At 38.8% G+C, this 18,996-nt stretch overlaps 1 protein-coding gene across 3 annotated transcripts; it reads left to right on the top strand.

Annotated features, from left to right (window-relative positions):
• Gpr150 (G protein-coupled receptor 150) lies at positions 1–2,256 on the top strand. 3 transcript variants are annotated; one of them, XM_021726898.3, is made up of 2 exons: positions 9–1,163; positions 1,359–2,256. In XM_021726898.3, the coding sequence occupies exons 1-2, from the start codon at positions 171–173 to the stop codon at positions 1,593–1,595; spliced, it is 1,230 nt and encodes a 409-aa protein (XP_021582573.1). In that variant the 5' UTR covers positions 9–170; the 3' UTR covers positions 1,596–2,256. The 3 variants fall into 3 exon arrangements, with proteins under 3 accessions (XP_005326209.2, XP_021582573.1, XP_021582572.1); XM_021726897.3 differs by having other exon boundaries at positions 21–1,187; XM_005326152.4 differs by having other exon boundaries at positions 1–2,256.
• The last annotated feature ends 16,740 nt before the right edge of the window (positions 2,257–18,996 follow it).

Raw genomic sequence — 18,996 nt, forward strand, 5'->3', positions numbered from 1 at the left:
ACAGAGATTATAAAAGAATATGCTAGGATTGGGGGGCGAGATGAGGAGAAGGTGGAGAATAGGAATCATGTGTGTTCCTTGAGTGTACAACCCACATTTGAGTGACAAATGACGAGGACAACCTATAAAAACAACTAAGTGCAAATCCACCCAAATCCATCTCCCTCTCGATGCGTGTGCTTTTCCAACTAACTTTAGGAACTCGTGTAGACCAGCGTCTCTTTCTGCGCCACCTCGCCTCCACTTTGGTTTCCCGCGCTCTGCCTGCCTTCTTCGGTGCCTCCCCTTCCTCCTGCCTAAGGATGGAAGATTCTTTCAGCCCCTCAACTCTGCCACCTGCGCCCAATCTCTCCGTACCCATCTTGCCGAACTGGAGTTTCAACCTGACTTCTGGGAAGGGAGCCAGCGTCCCGGGGCCGCAGTCGCCGCCACCCGGACCACTCATCCCCCGGGTCAGCCTGGTCTTACTGGGGGTCTTCTTGGTGGCGGCAGTGGCCGGCAACGCCACGGTGTTATGTCGCTTGTGCGGCGGCGGGCCGTGGGCAGGTCCCAAGCGTCGCAAGATGGACTTCCTGCTGATGCAGCTGGCCGTGGCGGACCTGTACGCGTGCGGGGGTACTGCACTGTCCCAGCTGGGCTGGGAGATGCTGGAAGGGCCGCGTCCGGCTGCGGGCGACCTGGCGTGCCGTTTCATGCAGCTGCTACAGGCGTCTGGCCGGGGTGCCTCTGCCCATTTCGTGGCACTCATCGCTCTCGAGCGCCAGCGCGCTGTGCGACGTCCCCAGGGCCCGCCGCTGCCCGCACGCTCCCTCGCCGCCTTGGGCTGGCTGCTGGCGCTACTCCTGGCACTGCCCCCGACTTTCGTGGTGCGCGGGGGCATTCCGCAGCCGCCGCCTTCCTCCGCGTCTCCGGCCGCCCGCTCTTGGCCTGGGGAGCGTCGCTGCCGCGGCATCTTCGCCCTCCTCCCGCGCTGGCATCTGCAGATCTACGCGCTCTACGAGGCTGTCGCGGGCTTCGGGGCGCCAGTCGCGGTCATGGGCGTCGCTTGCAGCCACCTGCTCAGCGTTTGGTGGCAGCGCCGGCCCCAGGCCCAAGCCATTGCGGCTCCCTGGTCGGCTAGTCCGGCCGGAGGCCCCGAGCCCAGTGCGCTGCCCCGTGCCAAGGTGCAGAGCCTGAAGATGAGCCTGGTACTGGCGCTGCTATTTGTGGGCTCTGAGCTGCCCTACTTCGCCGCCCGGTTGGCGGCCGCGTGGTCGTCCAGGCCTGCGGGAGACTGGGAGGGAGGCCAGGCGGCCGTTTTGCGCGCCGTGGGAGTGGCCAGCAGTGCCCTCAACCCTTTCGTCTACCTCTTCTTCCAGGCGGGCGATGGCTGGCTTTGGCGGCGGCTACGGAGGCGCCTGGGCGCTGTGTGCTGCGCGCGGGAGGGAGTCTCGGAAGACAACGAGTGGGCCGGGGACCACCAGGCGCTCCACCGCCACCGGTGGCCCCACCCGCACTACCACCACGCTCGGCGGGAACAGCGGGACCAGGGCTGCATGCGCCCACCCCCGCCGCGCCCCAGACCGCTGCCCTGCTCCTGCGAAAGCGCCTTCTAGGGCCACATTTGGGCGGAGGCAGGTCACCTGTTGCCGCAGCTTGGCCTCCAGGTGGGGTGAGACCCTGAAGCTGTCCCCTTCCTCCACGCCCCTATTTTATGTTTTTTTGGGTTGTTTGTGTGTGTGTGTGTGTGTGTGTGTGTGTGTGTGTGTTTGTGTGTGTGTGTGTAATGTTTACGTTTTCCTACACTTTGCACTTATTTTCTTCCCTTCAATTCCTCTCACATTTTTCCTCACTTGGAGAGGAGAGAGCCTTTGGAAAGTTGTGAAAAAAAATGGATTTCGGAGTTATTTTTGCAGTTTTCTTTCATTCTCCCATTGTGTTCTGGATAAGACAGTTTATTTTAGCTAAACTACCAAACTTTCATTATTTGTTGTGATATCATCTGGTTTTCATTATTTCGAATCTTGCTTAAATCAAGTGTACCTTGAGTACTAGGGAGTTTGCCATTCCTTCCAAAAGAAGGGAAGTCCCCATATTACTCTCCCTGGGGAGATAAGGAGTTATACCAGTAATACTGTCAGAAATGTAATCATGCTGCCACTTTAAAGACACAGAGTATTTGTAAAATAAAAACATTTCCCACAGAGCAATTAGGTATTTTTTTTAACGTGGTAATGTTTTTTCTCAGAAGAAAAATAAATGTGGCTTTTCTTTCCAGTCTTGCTTTCACTGAAGCTAAGATTGTAGGAAGGAAACAAAAGTTTCCCTTAGCCCCTTTTAAACATGCCTGGTTTTTGTAGGAAATAGTCCCTATACCCAGATCAGCTTCTAAAGCTATAATGTGCCCAGGTGGAGACTCTTAGTGCAAAGTCCCAGCTAACCAGAGAAAAAAAGTGCTAAGATGTGTACAGGGATGGGGCTCATTGTCCCAAATGTATCCTTAATGAAATATGCAGCAAGAAAGGAAGTTGAGACCTCTAAATACTTCATGTATATATAAAATTCCCATTTAGAAAAACAAATCCAATACCAGGTCAGTGACACACATTTATGTAATGCCAACTACTTAAGAAGCTAAGCCAGGAGAATGGACTAGCCTGGGCAACTTCAAAAAACCTTTCTCAAAATTAAAAAAAAAAAGAGTAAATAAATAAATTCAAAACCTATTGATGTGGATTGCTGAAAACAAAGTCAACAAACAGATTTGATCCAAGACCTTTTCCTCTTAACTGTCCTTCATTCTAGAAAGAAGTAGCAGCACTTATGAACAATATATCCACATCCTTACCAGTGACTTTCACCCAAGAATCTGCAGCTTTCTATGGTTGTGTTTCTTGTTCATAAACAAATACAAGACTAAGATGCACAAAGGGGAAATGACTGGTTAAAGCTTATTTGTAGATCCAATACTCTATGAGAGCTGTTTTGTTCACTGCTGTATCTTAAATGCTTTCAACATTCCACACAAAGTAGGCATTCAATACACATTTGTTGTCTAATTTATCACATGAGTTCGGCATGGATAGAACAGATAAATCTTAAAACAAAAGAAAATATTTACTTAGTGTGGTTTACCTTCCTCCAGAATTTTGACAACAAATGTTACAGAATTAAATAAATTTTCCTTCTTCTTTTTGCCTCTCCTACCCTGTTGAGTATATTATGGTCTGAAAAATATCAGAAATATGTCATTCAAAAGGGACAGTTGTTTTCTTCAGAAACTGTATGGTGATCTTCATGAACCCAAGTTGGGACTATAGAGAATTTTTGCTCATTAATCAACATTTATTACCTACTTATTTTGTGACAGATAGTGTACTAGAAATTGGAAATGCCGGCGTATTACCTGACACAAAATAAGACACCTTTTTTCCATCAAAGACTGCATGCTCAGATATAATCTGACAATAATACTGCAGGATCACATGCTCAGGGGGTGTTAGGAGCCCTGAAGAGGAGCATCTAGTAATCTTACGAGACATCGGAAGCCAATTAGGAAAGGCTGAGTCTTGAAGGTTGACCTGGGTGATCTATCAGATAGGGAAGGATGTCCTACACAATGGGAAGAATCTCTGTAAAGCATAAAGGAGACATAATACAACATGGGCAAGCAATGACAATAGTGAAATGTTTAGCATTAGGGCTCCTGTGGGGTTGAACTGATGGAATACGATGCCAACAAGATCGGCCTAGACCCAATGAAGAAAGATCTGTGGGCCAGACCAAGAAAGTAAGAAGTAGCCTTTGAAGAACTTAATCAGAGTTCTAACATGATCATGCTTGAATTTTGGAAATGTCATTTCAATGATGGCACAATGGACCAATTGGAAGAGCAGTCCTTCCTAGAAGCAGAGATCAAGGCAGAAATTCAGAGACTATTCAAACTATGACTTGTAGTATTATGCTACTTAGGATGATCTCAACTGAGATAATAAATTTTATCTAGCTGAATTGGGTTTTTTGCTGCCTGTGGTTGACAGAACCCTAACAAAGCTGATTCAAGTGGCTTAAATTTTCATCTCATATAATAAGAAGTCTAGTGGTAGGCTGCACCAGAGTTGACTAATTGAGTAACAACTTCATAATCAAAGACTGTGATGGTTAATTTTATATGTAAACTTGACTAACAGATCCCAGATAAAACATTTTGGGGTGGGCCTGTGCAGTGTTTCCAGAAGAGGTCAACATTTTAATCAACAGACTGAGCAAAAAAGGTCCTTCTTTACCAATGTTGGTAGACATCATCCAGTCTACTGAGGGACCTCCAAATAGAACAAAAAGGCAGAGGAAGGGCAAATTCACTATCTTTTCTGGAACTGAGACATCCATCTTTTCCTGCCCTTGAGTGGAGTTCCTGTTTTGAGGCCTTCAAACCTTAGGACTTATTTTCCTAGCATTCCTCCCTACCCCTGCCTCACACACCTGGTTCTCAATCCTATGCACTTGCACTGAATTACACTATAAGCTTCCCTGGGTCTCCAGCTTTCACACAACATATTGTGGAACTTCTCAGCCTTCATAATCACATGAGCCAATTGCTATAATAAATTTATATATATATATATATATATATATATATATATATATATATATATATGATGTTGTTTTTTTTTCTCTGGAGAATCCTGACCAATACCTTGACTCAGACCATTTTTTTTTCTTTACATTCTGCCATCATGAGTGGAAGACCTGGAGGCTAATTCCCCTTGAGGTCATAAAATGCATTCTGAAGTTACAGTCATCACATTGAAACCTAACAATGTCCAGAAGAACACTTTCTCTTTCTCTTTCCCTCTCCCCACCCCTCCTCTCTCTCTCTCTTTCTTTCCTCTTCATGAGAATGAAGAAACATTTCTCAGAAGACTCCAGCAGACTCTCCTACATGGTTCATTTGCAGAAATATATCATATATTCATGTCTAGAGCTATCATTGCAAGGGGAAGGGACACCATGATTGGACTGGACATGGAACTGAGGATATGAATTACCTTAGGGTGGGAGTGGGGTGAAAAAATAAGGCTCTATAGGAAAAGAAGATATATGTTTGGGAAGGCAAACTAAAACCTTTAAATAATTGTAAAAATGTTTAAGAATTTGATTTTTACAATCTAGTAGGTGTTTTTTTTTCCAGATGATTTCCTGCTAGAAATTTTGAGAATTTTCCAGCTGGGTTGGAAATATAGAATAGCAACCTCAGATATTAATTTGAAGTTTTGTTGAACTGATTGTCTAGGAAGATTTTGTGGAAGATTTAGTTAGCCCAATTCATACTGAAATGCTTCTCTTCTAAGTAAGGAACTTCCACTAATTTTAACTTACTCTGAAATTTGAAGGAAGCATTTGTAGGTTAATAAAGTTGAAGCCTCCCCTTGGAATGATCATTCAGTGTTGATCTAGGAATCCATATTCTTTAATACAACCCATTTTAGTTGTGTCTCAGTCAGGGACTTTACTTGCTATTTAGACTTAGATTCTTACTACAATAAGACAAACTATTCCCATCACACAGCAAAGGTAAATAAGTGGATTGGCCTTGAAATTGACAATTTCAAGATATTTGCCAAATTTCTCAAGGTATCACCCAAATAGAAAATGTCTAGATGTGAAACCAGGTCCACATACTTGAAGTATGTTAACAAATCGAGTTGACCCAAAAAAATAGAGAAATCTATCCCTCTACTCACTCTTAAATTTTAATGAAGCCTCTGATACAGACCTGGGCTGCAGGACTCCAGAGGACACTATTCATACAGATTAATATGTGAATATCACCATCAGATTTGAGCAATGTGGAAATCCTAATACAACTTTGAACACTAAATGCAAGGGATTATATATATATATACATACATATATGTATATATATATATATATATATATATATATATATATAGAAGAATTAGCCACACAGTAACACAGAGTTGTAAAATAAGTAAACATCAGAAGTATTTTGAAATGTTTAACATACTTAGCAGTATAACTATGTAAACCACAACTAGTGACTAGCTATAAGTCAGATACTAAAAATAGAATAGTCTAGCTCATCTGTGAAAGAAAAGATAGATTTTAAACATTTTTTTCTAAGACATTTCCTAGGAAGCATGGAAAAATTTTAAAAATTTGAGGAGTTTTAGTAGAGCTAATTTAAATACAAATTTTTATATACAACTTGTTATATTTTTCATTTTGTAATTCTGCTAAAATCAAAATCAAATCATGTATTTGATAAAATTCAAGTTTCTATTTACATGGTCCCTTTCCAACTTAATAATGTTGGTCTTAACGTAGCTAATAAATGACTCTTGTCAAGCATCATAGCCAACTAAACATAATAAGTCTCTCCTTATTATTAAAATACTTGTACTATACTAAACTATTGTCTACAACTTAAAACTAACGATATTATGTCTTATGCCAGCCTTTTATTCAATTTAAATAAATAAAAAGGGAAAAAACAGGACCCTACATACACACACTAAATTTTATGGAATATTTCAAAAAATTATACTTAAATTGTAATACTAAAAGTCTTACTACTGCTGAACATGGTTCAGCAAATTATATCAGATTTCAAAAGATAGTATCTAAATCTGTCATCATGGAAATGGCTGAAAAACCTGACATAAGAAGGTAAATCTCCAGCCACAGAGTTTACAACCATACAAGCTTCCCGAATTGCCAGGTAAGAAAAACCTATGAAGAGACTTCTATGGACCCAATTCCCCAAGTCCACTTTTAATGTACTTTACAATGTGGACTGGAAAATACATCCATGTGACTAGATTAATTATACTGGCTATAATGGTCAGCTAGCTATATGTTGATTCCATGAGAAGAATGCTGGCTGTCTAAGGGTATTTTTTTGAGGAAAAGACAGCATATGGGAACCTAAACCAGCCAATCTTGCTGGTCCTTAGAATGTAAGACTATACCATCTGGACATTTGTCAGAATAGAAAGATTATTGAAATAGAATTTTCCCTTAAAAGCCAGTTATTTACGTAGAATATCCACCGATATATGATTGCTCTAATCACTCTATAATAGAATTTGGCAACTTTCCTAAATGGATGGATTGTGCAAATGTCTTTCCATTACAACATAAAGTGTCTAGAAATAGTGGATATATTTTAGACTGGTCTCCTAGAATTGACAAAGACAATTACACAAGGATGCCATGACCCCTGGAGGTTTTATTGGTTATACCTTAACCCTTGGCGAGATGGCATCCAGAAGGATGTTTGGTGCTTAATTGCTGCCCCAGAATTTTTGCATTACTGACAGATCTATGCTGATTTTGTAGACAGAAACTGTAAGGAAGGTTCCTGCTATGGCCTGTGGGCCTACATTCAATCTCCTTATGCTCTAATTATTGGAAATGTGAGAATTAACAGAAAAGATAATAAATATCTTGTAGCCTGTAAAAAATGCAATTTAACTAACTATATCACTAGTTATAGTAGAGGAAGGTAACTTTGATCCTTCATCAATCCTCTGTTGTCTTAGTGCCAGCTAACATTTCAGAACTGTGGTATGTTAAAGTTGGTGTTCAGGCTTTGCAACAGATACATGCCCAGTTAACCAGACCTAAGCAAGCTCTTGGTCTCATGATCTTTGCAGTGACTACTTTACTTTTATTCATTGTTTCTACGATTACAGCCTCTGCAACTATGTCTTAAAACTTACAACATATAAATTTTCTTAATAATTTGGCTTAAATTACTTAAAGTGTTCCATAATCAGATGAATATTGATGGAAGGATTGAAACTAAGTTGAATGCTCTAGAAGCTGCTGTAATAAATATTGCCCATGAGCTTTCTGCTTTCAAGTTTAAGGAAAGGCTTGAATGCCATGTTGATTATAAATATGTCTGTGTTACTGTGGCCAAATACAATGCTTACCAATAAGATTGGGAAAAGATTAAAAATCTTCTGATGGGTATTTGGCAAAGCAATAATAATAACCTAGAGTTACTTCACCATATCCAGGGTGTTCAAAAAGGTAAAATTGATCTTTTGGATCCTACCTCTCTAGTTGATCAAATATTTCAAGTATTAAATGGCTTTAATCCTAAAAACATTCTACATGGTATGTTATTGAAATGATATGTTTTCTACTAATTCTCTTTTTAAAATTTTTTTAAGTTGTAGATGGACACAATATCTAAAGACCCAAACTTCAATTTCATTTTTATACTTAGTAGTTCTGTGCCTTTGGATAGTTTTCTGATTCCCCCATCTTTGGTGCTGTGGATCCAACCCAGGCCCTTCCTTGCATATGCTAAGCAAGCACTCTATGACTCAGCTATACCACTGACTCCTACTGAATATATTTGGGTATTGGTTTTCTCATCAATAAATCTTCTTCATAGGATTAATGTATGTAAAATACTTGATTGAGTGGGGGTGGAGAAGTCGTGATTATCTCTTCAGATTCCCTCGATACATAATAGCTATTGTTATTTTCTGTTACACTGGGCAGGGGGATAAAAATCCAATTGAATAATATCACATGAAAGGATGCAAAAGACTTTGGGGCATCATCATAATTAATTAAGATTAATTCATCAATAGTAGTACTTAACAATACACAGTTGAGTCTTGTAGAAGGGGTAGTGAGCATTGTTGATGGTCTTCCCTCCATACCCCTTTTCTAACAGTTCTCAGTTTTCTATTAGGATGTTTATCCCTCAGAAACAGTCAAGAGCTCTGAGAGAATCAGAAAACTGAATCCTCTCCCATTCCAAGATTGGAACTTGATTAGTCTAAGTTCCTCAAAGTAATTCCATCCCCATCCCCATCACATCTTGCTCAGGAATGGTTATACAATCCAATAAAGGTAAATGAGAATGAGGGAAGGTTTGTGAGGGGTATTCAGGAAGGAACCTCTTAACTCTTCTGAGGGAGCTATGACAGCTAGCATGCTCTCTCTCTCTCACACACACACACATCCTAAAGGTCAATGAATGAGCATGTAGTCCCAATAGCTACTGGCAGGCACCTCTGTCCACAAAGGGAGGAAGCCATAAAAAGAAGCCAGCATGATAAATATGGCAGAGTGAGGAGATGAAATGAACTCAGGTGCTTAATGACCTCATTGAAATGTCAGGCCAACCACCACCAAGGTCAGGTTATTGGATATCCTGGTAATTAAGCCAATATATTTTCTATCGCCTAAAGCAGCTGAGATGAATTTTCTGATATTTGTAACAGCAAATGGTCTCTAACTGAAGTAAAAGCTTGGCAAGAAAAACAGAGTACCATTTTAGCCTATTGTATAATAACTTATGTTTTTATCAAAGAAATAGAACAATTGCAAATATACTTTTTTGTAATCCATTAGCTAACATGTACTGAGGGGCTGTATTGGATATTGTATTGGATACAGTAGGGAAAATGAGAGAAAATCAAAGTTGTAATTCTTGAATTTGAAAATATACATATTCTATGGAAGATGTATAATTTGTATGGCAAGTACTTTTTTGAAAAACATCAACCTATAGTTATTAATGTCAGAGAACAGAATTTGCAAACTCTTTCATTGGTAATTGAATTAGTTAGATATTATTTAATGATCCATCATAGGCAGAGCACTACATGACATTAGCATATACATAGATGTCTACTGTTTATCCCAAATATATATTCCACTTTAAATTTAGCTTTTGGGTGGGTACCTATGAATAGTTATTGTTATTCTGATGTCCTTTTCCTGGGATAAGTCAGGGAGTAATAATGAGAAAATGTGATGGTGTAGATTATTACAGTAATGGCCCCCAAAGAATCACACCTCCTGATAATCACCCTTATGTAACCTTTTCCACATAGAGTCTAGACTTGGTCAAGTGGATTAAACCCGGGCCTTATGCTTGCTAGGCAAACATTTTACCAATGAGTTACATACCCTACCCTTTTTATTTGAGACAGGGTTTTCCTAAGTTTTCAAGACTGGTCTTGAACTTGTAATCCTCTGCCTCAGTCTCCTGAGTAGCTGGGACTACAGGTGTATATCACAGTGGCCAGTTTATAAGCAGCGTCTTCATGAACATTAATACATGGCATCTTGTTCTTTCAATAAAGTTGTCCCAAGATTTCCATGCTATGAAAAAACCCAGAATAAAATACGATATGGAAACAGAGGTCCAGCCACCCAATTATCCCAGCTGAGTATAGCTTTCAGATGACCCATATGAGTAAGCAGAGGAGTGATCAGTAGAAGTACTGCTGAGCTAATCCACAGAACTATGAGAAATTAATAAATCAGGAATAGGGATATAACTCAGTGGTAGAGCACTTGCCTAGCATACTTAAGGACCTGGGTTCAATCCCCAGTACTAAAATAATAATAATCCATTCAATTAAAAGAAAAACATTGTTATTTTAATTCCTTATACCAGGACTTGGACAGCTGTTAATTCAGAAAACCCATGAGGGGCAATGGGGGGTTAGAAAAGATAAACAGACACACATAGAGACCAGGTGGGATATTACTCTCTGATGGAGAGTAATGACATAGAGCTAACTCAGCACATTTATTACATAGGTTTTAACATCAAAGGTTTTTGGTGAGAAAGTTTCTTCAAAGCAAGCAGGTTAAAGGAAAAAGTCCTGTGCAGCCCAATTATAATAATCAACTTGCATTCATAATTCTTTACCCCTGGCAGCTGGTGTTTGAATTCAGGGTCAAGATTGATAGTGCCATGCCATGCACAGAACCGCCTTTAAACAGGGCGTCACCATAGCAACTGGGCAGTCTCAACTCATGTCTTTGCACAAGGAGTTCCCAGTGCACGAGCATTCCTGTTGCTAGACAGTCAGAGAGACAGTGATTCAAATCACCGCTCCTGAAACCCTTAAGTTTTGGGGGTGGTTCGTTTTACAACAACATACATCTTAATAATGGGTAGAGTAGTAAAATGGTATTAGATGCATTAAAAATGTAGGTCAGAAAATCCAGGATTCAGAAGACCTGGATTGTAGTCTCTAATGACACATTGAATTGGAATGTTTAAGTGTTTATCATATGATTTAATGAGATTTCATATCAACATTGAAATAAGAGAACCACAGAGGAAAGTCAAATTAAGGAGATAGAGTCAGGCTCCAACTATGAGTCATTTTTTCATGTGGTAAAACTCTTCTTGCCAAACTTGGGCAATGCTGAATATTATTTTATTATTGCAAGTAAGTAAGATACTATTGTCAGCTTTACCAGAAGGTATATTGTAAGAGGAACACTGGAAAACATATTCATAATTGTTACAATAATGAAATGGGAGGCCTTTAGACTGATATGGCTCTAAAACCCTGGGTTCCTACTTAAACAAACTTAAACCTAACTCAGAATTGAAAAGAAAACATAACTTAATCTCAGCTAATTACAAGAGACAACTGGGCATTAGGTATAGTATCTTGAACCACATACTTTAACATTCTACCAGGATAGCATTCACCATATGAAAACTTTCCCCTTGTGCCCCATTAGCAGATCCCTGAACCATTTCCAGTTTGGAACTTCTCCATTCATGAATCATTGTGTGCTCAATTTAATGTCATCCTAATCATAATAGCTAAAGTTGTTAATTTATTAATTTACATAATATTTCTATGAAGAAGGCATGGTGTACTTGGTACTCTACAAGCATTAACTAATTTAATCCTCACAACAACCTCAAAGGCATGTATCATAATCATTCACAGTTATGGAATTGGGGCTAAAAATACATTTCCTGGTCTAAAGAGCTTACAGCTTATAACCGGCAGAGCCGTGGGGTTTTTTTTGTTTTTTGTTTTTGTTTTGTTTTTGTTAGTTTATTTGTTTTGTTTTTGTAATCTAAAAATAGCAAAAAGTTCAGCTTAAGAAACAGGTCTTACTTTATAAGCTTACATGTTTGTTAGAACCCCAGCCAGGTCATGCACAAATAGGAGTCAGGAAGAACAGTGTTGGATTAGAAAATGGCTGCCTGAAAAACAAAATGGTTGCATTGGGGGTGAGGGGAGATATGATTGTGTCAGGATTTTTCATCATCTCAGGCTCCAAATAATTCAAATAAAGAACTCGTTTGTTGGGAAAGGAGGAGACTACCAGCCAGTTCACCAAAATCCATTTTCCTTCTTCTCAATCAGAGACTGCATTTCCTATCCTGCTTAGTTTTTGACTATAGCAAGAGATTCATTTCTCATGCCTTCTAGATATAGTCTCCTTCACAGAACAAATGACATGACCATTATATCATGTAGCAAGGACTTGGGTTCCACCATGCAGATGAGGACAAGATGCTAGGGAGTGTCAGAACATCAAATGAAAGCAATCTGAATTCATGGGGGCAGAGACAGTCCAAACCAGTCAGATTATGTATGAGAGAAATACATTTCTTTCTTCCTTAAACCACTACATTCTGTGGGTCATTTTGTTACAACACATGAATCTTCACTTCAAATAATATTCTCAGGTTGTACTAAATTAGATGACAACAAGGTTTTATTCCTAAATCTGGTTGTGGGGGCTTTCTGTGTTTCCAGGGCAGGCTAGGATGAATTTACATGGATGCAAGGCTAGAATATGGAACTTCTTAGTCCTGGGGAGTGACCTGATGTTCAAGATGTGGCTACAGACATCATGTTTTTGGGATATGTCTTATATTTCCCTAAAGCATGTCATTTAACTTCAGGAAACCACCATTTTTTCATTTAAAAGTTGAAAATGTTAGAGAAACCTCATGCCCACAAACATCAATGCAGGAGCAGCTGTGAGAAACACAGCAGGCTCTGAGTTACCCTGCATTACCCTCCTGCCTTGCTAGCAGAACTCTGGTTTATTCAGGATGAACGTGTTTCAGCAATAAATCTAAGACAATTGCTGTGCCTTGGATATGGTTTGAGTGTGTCCCCTAAGACTTCATGCATTGAAATTTAATTTCCATTGTGAGGTATTAAGAGGTTGGAAAATTTTTTTAAAAAGAGAGAGAGAGAAGTTTTTAATACTTATTTTTTAGTTTTCAGTGGACACAACATCTTTGTTTATATGTGATGCTGAGGATTGAACCCTGGCCGCACACATGCCAGGCAAGCACACTACCACTTGAGCCACATCCCCAGCCCTTAAGAAGTTGGAAATTTAATCCAACTATAACATGTAGGATGATATCATTATAGGATTATAAAAGGTCATTGGGGTCATGATTGAATCTTGGTGGCTTTACAAAAGGGAGAGGGACCAGAAGAGGCAAATGTACAATGTGGTCTTTGTCTCCTGCCATGTGATTCCCTGTGCCTCCTCTAGACTGCAAGCAAGAAGGCCATCACCAAGTGTGGACTGGTCTTGGACCTCTAAAACTGTAAGTCAAAGTGAACATCTTTTTGTTAAAACTATTAGCAACAGAAAATTGACCAATACAACAACCACCATGTAAATACCATTCTTCCCCCTGGTCTTCCTACATAAAAAGGAATTAAACATAAGATAAGGCCAACACCTAGAGCCTAGAACTATAGAAAGGTGAAAGGATCCCAAGTTCTTGATGATGTAGATGAGTTGCTGGATTAACCAAAGGTTGAGCCATCCAACCCCAGATCTTCTTATCATTGAAATAGTAAATTTTGTTATTGTTTCATCAGTTTGAGCTATTGTTTTCTCTAAAGGCATCCAAATAAATATAAGGAATGATGGAGTTCTCTTTATTACCTCATCCCTTACATAGGGAGGCGACCTCAGGTCCTAGTGCCTTGGGTCTTAAGCTCATCTCCTATAAAAATAGAGATAAAATATTAGGTCCTAACTATTTCATCTAACCTGGAGGCTGTGAGTAATTTTTACCATAGATGTAATGGGCAGGAACAGTGGGACTGGTGAGAAACAATCTTCCAGGACTCATTTGTAAGAGTTCATCCTAAGGGAAGAGGAAATAGAGACAGAGAAGAGGATGACCCAGTTACAGCAGTGAGTAAGCCCAAATCAATTCAATGTCTGTCACATAAATTGTTCCAGTCCTTGAATGTTTTAGTAAAATATTTATGAAACCCCAAGACAACTGCATAGCTGACAGGGATTAGACAACAGACATGCTGTTAAACAGACACATATGAATCCTCTTGATTTTACCAAGATCTTTCTTTTGGAGGCAGAAGAGGTAGTGTTTCTTGGGTGGTGAATTTGAGCAGTACCATCTAACTGAATGCTGTATTAAAGTAAGAATTTGGGTAATTGATATTACCTTCAGAATCACTATGTAAGCTTTGACCTTTCATCCCTCTGACCAATGAAGTTATATCACTGCGTTAAGAGCATTATACTTGCTCTCTCTCTCAGCTAGTGAGATGGGTTTGTGAAGTGTATTTTATCTTTTAGGTTTTTATTTTTCACTGATCATTTATCATTATTGTATATAGGGTTTTGTTTTGTTGTTGTTGTTTTGTACTGGAATTGAACCCAGGGTGCTTAACCCCTGAGCCAAAAACCCAGCCCTTTTATATATTTTATTTTGAGACAGGGTTTCACTGAGTTGCTGAGGCTGGCTTTGAACTTGTGATCTTCCTGCCTCAGCCTCCTGAGCTGCTGGTATTACAGGTGTGTGCCACCATGCCCACTTATATTTTTAATGAAGCTACTAAGAGCTTGCCCTAGGTAAATATGTTCCAGAATGTACTCTGTGAAGCAGCAGATGCTTCAGTATATTATTATAAGGGGAAAAAAGTTTCATAGCCAAACGTTTAGAACACTAGGTTAAATAGGTTTCTCTCCTTTTAAAACGTTTTATTAAAAAACATACAGAAAAGCTGAAAGAATAACACAAAAGAACGCCCACATATTCACCACTAAAATTCAACACTTGTTAACATTTTGTCATATTTGCTTTTATAAATTACTGTTGTTGGTGGTAAATGACTTAAAAATCAGTTGCAAACATCTTGACCTCTTTGTATCTCACCTCTAAATACTTTGGCATTCATTGCTTAAGACAGTCTTACATAAACACAAAAGCATTATTACTACTCTTAAGAAAATCAACAATAATTTTCTCTAATATCCTTTAATACCAACTCCACATTAAAATTTCCCTTTTGTTCTCAACATAACTCATATAGACTTTTTTCTTTTGAACAAAAATCTTTTTTTTATTTTTTCTTTTTTTTATTGGTTGTTCACAACATTACAAAGCTCTTGACATATCATATTTCATACATTAGAATGAAGTGGGTTATGAACTCCGAATTTTACCCCAAATGCAGATTGCAGAATCACATCGGTTACACATCCACAATTTTACATAATTCCCAATTAGTAATTGTTGTATTCTGCTACCTTTCCTATCCCCTACTATCCCCCCTCCCCTCCCCTCCCATCTTCTCTCTCTACCCCATCTACTGTAATTCATTTCTCTCCTTGTTTATTTTCCCATTCCCCTCACAACCTCTTATATGTAATTTTGTATAGCAATGAGGGTCTCCCTTCATTTCCATGCAATTTCCTTTTTCTCTCCCTTTCCCTCCCATCTCATATCTCTGTTTAATGTTAATCTTTTCTTCCTGCTCTTCCTCCCTGCTCTGTTCATAGTTACTCTCATTATATCAAAGAAGACATTTGGTATTTGTTTTTTAGGGATTGACTAGCTTCACTAAGCATAATCTGCTCTAGTGCCATCCATTTCCCTGCAAATTCTATGATTTTGTCATTTTTTATTGCTGCATAGTACTCCATTGTGTATAGATGCCACATTTTTTTTATCCATTCATCTATTGAAGGGCATCTGGGTTGGTTCCACAGTCTAGCTATTGTGAATTGTGCTTCTATGAACATCGATGTGGCAGCATCCCTGTAGCATGCTCTTTTAAGGTCTTCAGGGAATAGTCCGAGAAGGGCAATAGCAGGGTCAAATGGTGGTTCCATTCCCAGCTTTCCCAGGAATCTCCAAAATGCTTTCCAAATTGGCTGCACCAATTTGCAGTCCCACCAGCAATGTACAAGAGTACCCTTTTCTCCACATCCTCGCCAGCACTTGTTGTTGTTTGACTTCATAGTGGCTGCCAATCTTACTGGAGTGAGATGGTATCTTAGGGTGGTTTTGATTTACATTTCTCTGACTGCTAGAGATGGTGAGCATTTTTTCATGTACTTGTTGATTGATTGTATATCCTCCTCTGAGAAGTATCTGTTCAGGTCCTTGGCCCATTTGTTGATTGGGTTATTTGTTATCTTATTATCTAATTTTTTGAGTTCTTTGTATACTCTGAATATTAGGGCTTTATCTGAAGTGTGAGGAGTAAAAATTTGTTCCCAGGATGTAGGCTCGCTATTTACCTCTCTTATTGTTTCTCTTGCTGAGAAAAAACTTTTTAGTTTAAGCAAGTCCCATTTGTTGATTCTTGTTATTAACTCTTGTGCTATGGGTGTCCTATTAAGGAATTTTGAGCCCGACCCCACAATATGTAGATTGGAGCCAACTTTTTCTTCTATCAGATGCAGAATCTCTGATTTGATATCAAGCTCCTTGATCCATTTTGAGTTAACTTTTGTGCATGGCGAGAGAAAGGGATTCAGTTTCATTTTGTTGCATATGGATTTCCAGGTTTCTCAACACCATTTGTTGAAGATGCTATCCTTCCTCCATTGCATGCTTTTAGCCCCTTTATCAAATATAAGATAGTTGTAACTTTGTGGATTAGACTCTGTGTCCTCTATTCTATACCATTGGTCCACCCGCCTGTTTTGGTACCAGTACCATGCTATTTTTGTCACTATTGCTCTGTAATATAGTTTAAAATCTGGTATCGATATACCTCCAGATTCACACTTCCTGCTTAGAATTGCTTTTGCTATTCTGGGTCTTTTATTTTTCCATATGAATTTCATGATTGCTTTATCTATTTCTACAAGAAATGCCGTTGGGATTTTGATTGGCATTGCATTAAACCTATAGAGAACTTTTGGTAATATCGCCATTTTGATAATGTTAGTTCTGCCTATCCATGAACAGGGTATATTTTTCTATCTTCTAAGATCTTCTTCTACTTCTCTCTTTAGGGTTCTGTAGTTTTCATTGTATAAATCTTTCACCTCTTTAGGTTGATTCCCAAGTATTTTATTTTTTTTGAGGATATTGTGAATGGAGTGTTTTTCTTCATTTCCGTTTCAGAAGTTTTGTTGCTGATATACAGAAATGCCTTTGATTTATGCGTGTTGATTTTATATCCTGCCACTTTGCTGAATTCATTTATTAGTTCTAGTAGTTTCTTTGTAGACCTTTTTGGGTCTTCTAGGTATAGAATCATGTCATCTGCAAATAGTGATAATTTAAGTTCTTCTTTTCCTATTTTTATGCCTTTAATTTCTTTCATCTGTCTAATTGCTCTGGCCAGTGTTTTGAGAACTATATTGAATAGAAGTGGTGATAGAGGGCATCCCTGTCTTGTTCCAGATTTTAGAGGGAATGCCTTTAACTTTTGTCCATTCAGAATAATGCTAGCCTGAGGCTTAGCATAGATAGCTTTTACAATGTCAAGGTAAGTTCCTGTTATCCCTAGTTTTTCTAATGTTTTGAACATAAAGGGATGCTGTACTTTGTCGAATGCTTTCTCTGCATCTATCGAGATGATCATATGGTTCTTATCTTTAAGTCTACTGCTGTAGTGAAGAACATATTGATTTCCGTATATTGAACCATCCTTGCATCCCAGGGATGAATCCTACTTGATCATGGTGCACAATTTTTTTTGATGTGTTTTTGTATTTGATTCGCCAGAATTTTATTGAGGATTTTTGCATCTAGGTTCATTAGAGATATTGGTCTGTAGTTTTCTTTCTTTGAGGTGTCTTTGTCTGGTTTCGGAATCAGGGTGATGTTGGCCTCATAGAATGAATTTGGAAGAGCTCCCTCTTTTTCTATTTCCTGAAATAACTTGAAAAGTATTGGTATTAATTCTTCTTTAAAGGTTTTGTAAAACTCTGCTGTACACCCATCCGGTCCTGGGCTTTTCTTGGTTGGTAGTCTTTTGATGGCTTCTTCAATTTCATCCATTGATATTGGTCTGTTCAAATTGTGTGTATCCTCCTGACTCAGTCTGGGCAAATCATATGACTTAAGAAATTTATCGATGTCTTCACTATCTTCTATTTTATTGGAATATAGGTTTTCAAAATAATTTCTAATTGTCTTCTGTATTTCTGTAGCATCTGTTGTGATATTGCCTTTTTCATCCCGTATGTTAGTAATTTGAGTTCTCTCTCTTCTTCTCTTCTTCTCTTCGTTAGCATGGCTAAAGGTCTGTCGATCTTATTTATTTTTTCGAAGAACCAACTTTTAGTTTTGTTAATTTTTTCAATAGTTTCTTTTGTTTCAATTTCATTGATTTCCGCTCTGATTTTAATTATTTCTTGCCTTCTGCTACATTTGCTGTTGTTTTGCTCTTCCTTTTCTAGGGCTTTGAGATGAAGTGTGAGCTCATTTATTTGTTGGTTTTTTCTTTTTTTGAGGAATGACCACCAGGTGATGAATTTTCCTCTTAAAACTGCTTTCATTGTGTCCCATAGATTCCGATATGTTGTGTCTGTATTTTCATTTATCTCTAAGAATTTTTTGATTTCCTCCTTTATGTCTTCTGTAACCCATTGATCATTCAGTAACATATTGTTCATTTTCCATGTGATGTAGGATTTTTCCTTCCTTCTTTTATCATTGATTTCCAGTTTCATTCCATTATGATCAGTTAAAATGCATGGTATTATCTCTACCCCTTTATATTTACTGAGAGTTGCCCTATGGCATAATATATGGTCTATTTTTGAGAAGGATCCATGTGCTACTGAGAAAAAAATATATCCATTTGATGATGGTTAAGTCTAGGTTATTGATTGTGGTATTGAGTTCTATAGTTTCTTTATTCAACTTTTGTTTGGAGGATCTGTCCAATGGTGACAGAGGTGTGTTGAAGTCACCCATAATTATTGTGTTGTGGTCTATTT

The sequence above is a fragment of the Ictidomys tridecemlineatus genome, chromosome 1 (assembly GCF_052094955.1).
Source record: "Ictidomys tridecemlineatus isolate mIctTri1 chromosome 1, mIctTri1.hap1, whole genome shotgun sequence".
Taxonomy (NCBI): domain Eukaryota; kingdom Metazoa; phylum Chordata; class Mammalia; order Rodentia; family Sciuridae; genus Ictidomys; species Ictidomys tridecemlineatus.

Coding starts and splice junctions, on each gene's coding strand:
- Gpr150 (XM_005326152.4), top strand. CDS start 171: ATGCGTGTGCTTTTCCAACTAACTTTAGGAACTCGTGTAGACCAGCGT.